The sequence below is a fragment of the Dufourea novaeangliae genome, unplaced genomic scaffold (genome assembly GCF_001272555.1).
Source record: "Dufourea novaeangliae isolate 0120121106 unplaced genomic scaffold, ASM127255v1 scaffold394, whole genome shotgun sequence".
NCBI lineage: Eukaryota > Metazoa > Arthropoda > Insecta > Hymenoptera > Halictidae > Dufourea > Dufourea novaeangliae.
This window is the reverse complement of record NW_015374286.1, coordinates 17,781-20,717: the sequence shown is the minus strand read 5'-3', so window position 1 is coordinate 20,717 and position 2,937 is coordinate 17,781. Positions and strand designations below refer to the sequence as shown.

At 36.9% G+C, this 2,937-nt stretch overlaps 1 protein-coding gene across 1 annotated transcript; it reads right to left on the bottom strand.

Annotated features, from left to right (window-relative positions):
* Window positions 1–472: 472 nt before the first annotated feature.
* LOC107192767 (histone-lysine N-methyltransferase SETMAR-like) lies at window positions 473–1,525 on the bottom strand. The gene has a single exon (XM_015582102.1). It carries the CDS (start codon window positions 1,523–1,525, stop codon window positions 473–475), a length of 1,053 nt encoding a protein of 350 aa, XP_015437588.1.
* Between the last annotated feature and the right edge of the window lie 1,412 nt (window positions 1,526–2,937).

The following is a 2,937-nucleotide window of genomic DNA, read 5'->3' as shown; positions in this document are numbered from 1 at the left end:
GACAAAAATACACGTTAAACGAATTCGTTCGTAGAGTATAAACAAAAATTATTATTTAAAAGGGAAGATCTCAAACACGAGTCTTAACGTTATATTAGTAATTATTATAATGTTCGCTATGACCTGAAGTCTAGTGAAGTGCGACAGTATCGAAAAGTACGAAGACAAATAAAAATAAACTTACAAATAAATGAACAATTATTTTACTAAATAGTACGCACCAAAACAATGTAGCTGGAATTTCGTTGAATTTAAGTGATACTTATGTAAATTAAAATGAAGAAAGTAACGGTGGAAGACATTGTGCTGGTAGTAAGCGACATTACATAAAATCCTCTTTGGCATTATTATGTAATCTGTCTACGTAGTATTCCATGTTCTCGTTTCGATGAACAAACGTGTATGTACGAGGGTTGCCTTTTATATTTCGGGAATAGAGAAAAAAAACAAAAATTAATCATCGTAAATGGCTTTATTGTTTTTCAAAATATTCTCCATGAAGATCGATGCACTTTTGCATGCGCTTGAACCAATTTTCGAAGCACTTTTTCCACTCCGATTGAGGTATCTCCAAAACATGCATTTTGAACACATTAACCGCTTCTTCGGGCGTCGAAAAACGTTGACCTCGTAATTTATTTTTGATGTGCGGAAACAAAAAGAAGTCATTGGGTGCTAAATCAGGGCTGTACGGCGGATGACCCATCAATTCGGTGTTTTCAGTTCCCAAAAAGTCTCTCGTTTGAGCCGATGTGTGAGAGCTCGCATTGTCCTGGTGGAGAACGATCCGTCTTCGGCGGTTGGTTTTCCTTATTTTTTCGAAGACTTCTGGTAAACAAATGGTTGTGTACCATTCAGAATTGATCGTTCGCTGTTGCACTAATGGTACAGTTGCTACATGCCCGGTTTTTCCGAAGAAACAGGCGACCATTTGCTTCGAAGTGCTTCGTGCGCGAACAACTTTTGTTGGATTTGGCTCATCTTGAAAGATCCATACAGTCGACTGCTGTTTACTTTCGGGCTCATACGCATAGATCCATGATTCGTCACCTGTTACGATGTCATAGACATGTTTTGAAGCACCGCGATCGTATTTTTTTAGCATTTCTTTCGACCAATCGACGCGAGCCGTTTTTTGAGCGATTGTCAAATTATGTGGAATCCAACGCGAACATATTTTTTTGACGGCCAAATGTTTATGCAATATTGAATGTATGCTGGTCCCACTAATGCCCAAGGATGCCTCTATCTCACGATAAGTCACATGACGATCTTGCAATATCAGTTCACGTACAGCATCAATGTTTTCTGGAACAACGACCGATTTTGGACGACCTTCACGAAATTCGTCACTGAGCGAACGACGGCCACGATTGAATTCGGTATACCACCGATATACAGTGGTTTTTGATGGTGCTTCATCGCCAAAAGTCGAATTAAGTTCATCGATTGATTGTTGTTGAGATAATCCACGTCGAAAATTGTAAAAAATAATCGCACGGAAATGTTCACGAGTTAACTCCATTTTTTGGCCGAGATACATTTTTCGAGTCACTGTAAACAACACAAATAGCGTCTGTACGTCAAAACGTTCGTAGTACGAATACTGACAAAAAAGTCGAACTTTACGACAGAGACGTCGGTTTCCAGATGGCAGCACTAGGATCGCCCATTCCCGAAATATAAGAGGCAACCCTCGTATAATTTGTCACTACGATACTGTGTTAATATATCACCGACATTGTTGAGAAAAAGAAAATCTACATGTAAATAAACATCTAAAGAATTTTTATAAATAATCTTGATGGGTTGTATTTATTGACCTTGACCTCCAAGTTTTAATTTTGCGGCTGTGAATACCTACTTTCGATTTTTTAATATTTCAATTAATGTTCAAATGGATTGTTGACATTGAAGAACATAATTGTGTTTATCTATGTTTGCCTTATCGTGAATAATGGGAATGTGGTTAAAAGACACTTTGATATATTCGAGCACCTGGTTATTATTTGCAGTCACAAAATCTTGTGCGTTTCCACTACAAATTTCCAGAACTACTGTCATTTCTAGGATTAAAAGAACACTAATATTGCAATTACTTTGCAATTAAATCAAACGCCCCGTTTCGTTTTATTATTAACAATTGAACTAAATGAAGGGAATCTTAAATATTTACATAAAGGTATATTAATTTAAATATTATTTTAAAAACATAGTAAATAACCTATGGTTTAGCTTATTGTGGCGGCACTACCTTCCTTCCCAAATTCGCCATCAGAGGTCTACCTAGTTGACACCTTTCCCACAACTACCTGAAGCCTTCCTCGTTCGTATATATACGTCCTTAACCGACCATCGTATATCCCCGCGTCTAAGGCAGGGTCTGCTAGAAAGCCTTACTGACGAGTCCACTAGCAGGCCAAGGACGAAACGCTCCCTCAACTTCCCTTCTTACATTTTCCAGTCTACAGATCGCCGCCAAATTATCATACATAAGATTATGGTTACATTTGTTAATACAAATCTTTGTAATAATTACAATTTAAATGCTACCTTAGTAAGAGAACAATCCTTGGGTATGCCAATAAGTAATCCATTATATTTTGTCAAATTCAATTCTTACAGGATATCTTCAAGGACTAATTTCAAGGAAATCAAAAGCCTATGTTGTGTGAATGATATTTGACCTTGTTCTGTAATGTTCGCCGTTATTTTGAAAGAAAAAATGTGTAGAAAAGCATATTAAATCTAAACTGTGTTATCACTTTACGAAGAATGAATAGTCGGTTACTTATTAATACACCAAATATTTTTTATGTTCCACGCCTGCGGTTCTGGAATCCAAGGTTCGAACCACCGTATTTGGCAATGTCCATATTACGAAATGAGATACCTACTCTATGCTTATTCGATATTCGCCTGTAATTTAAAAATTAA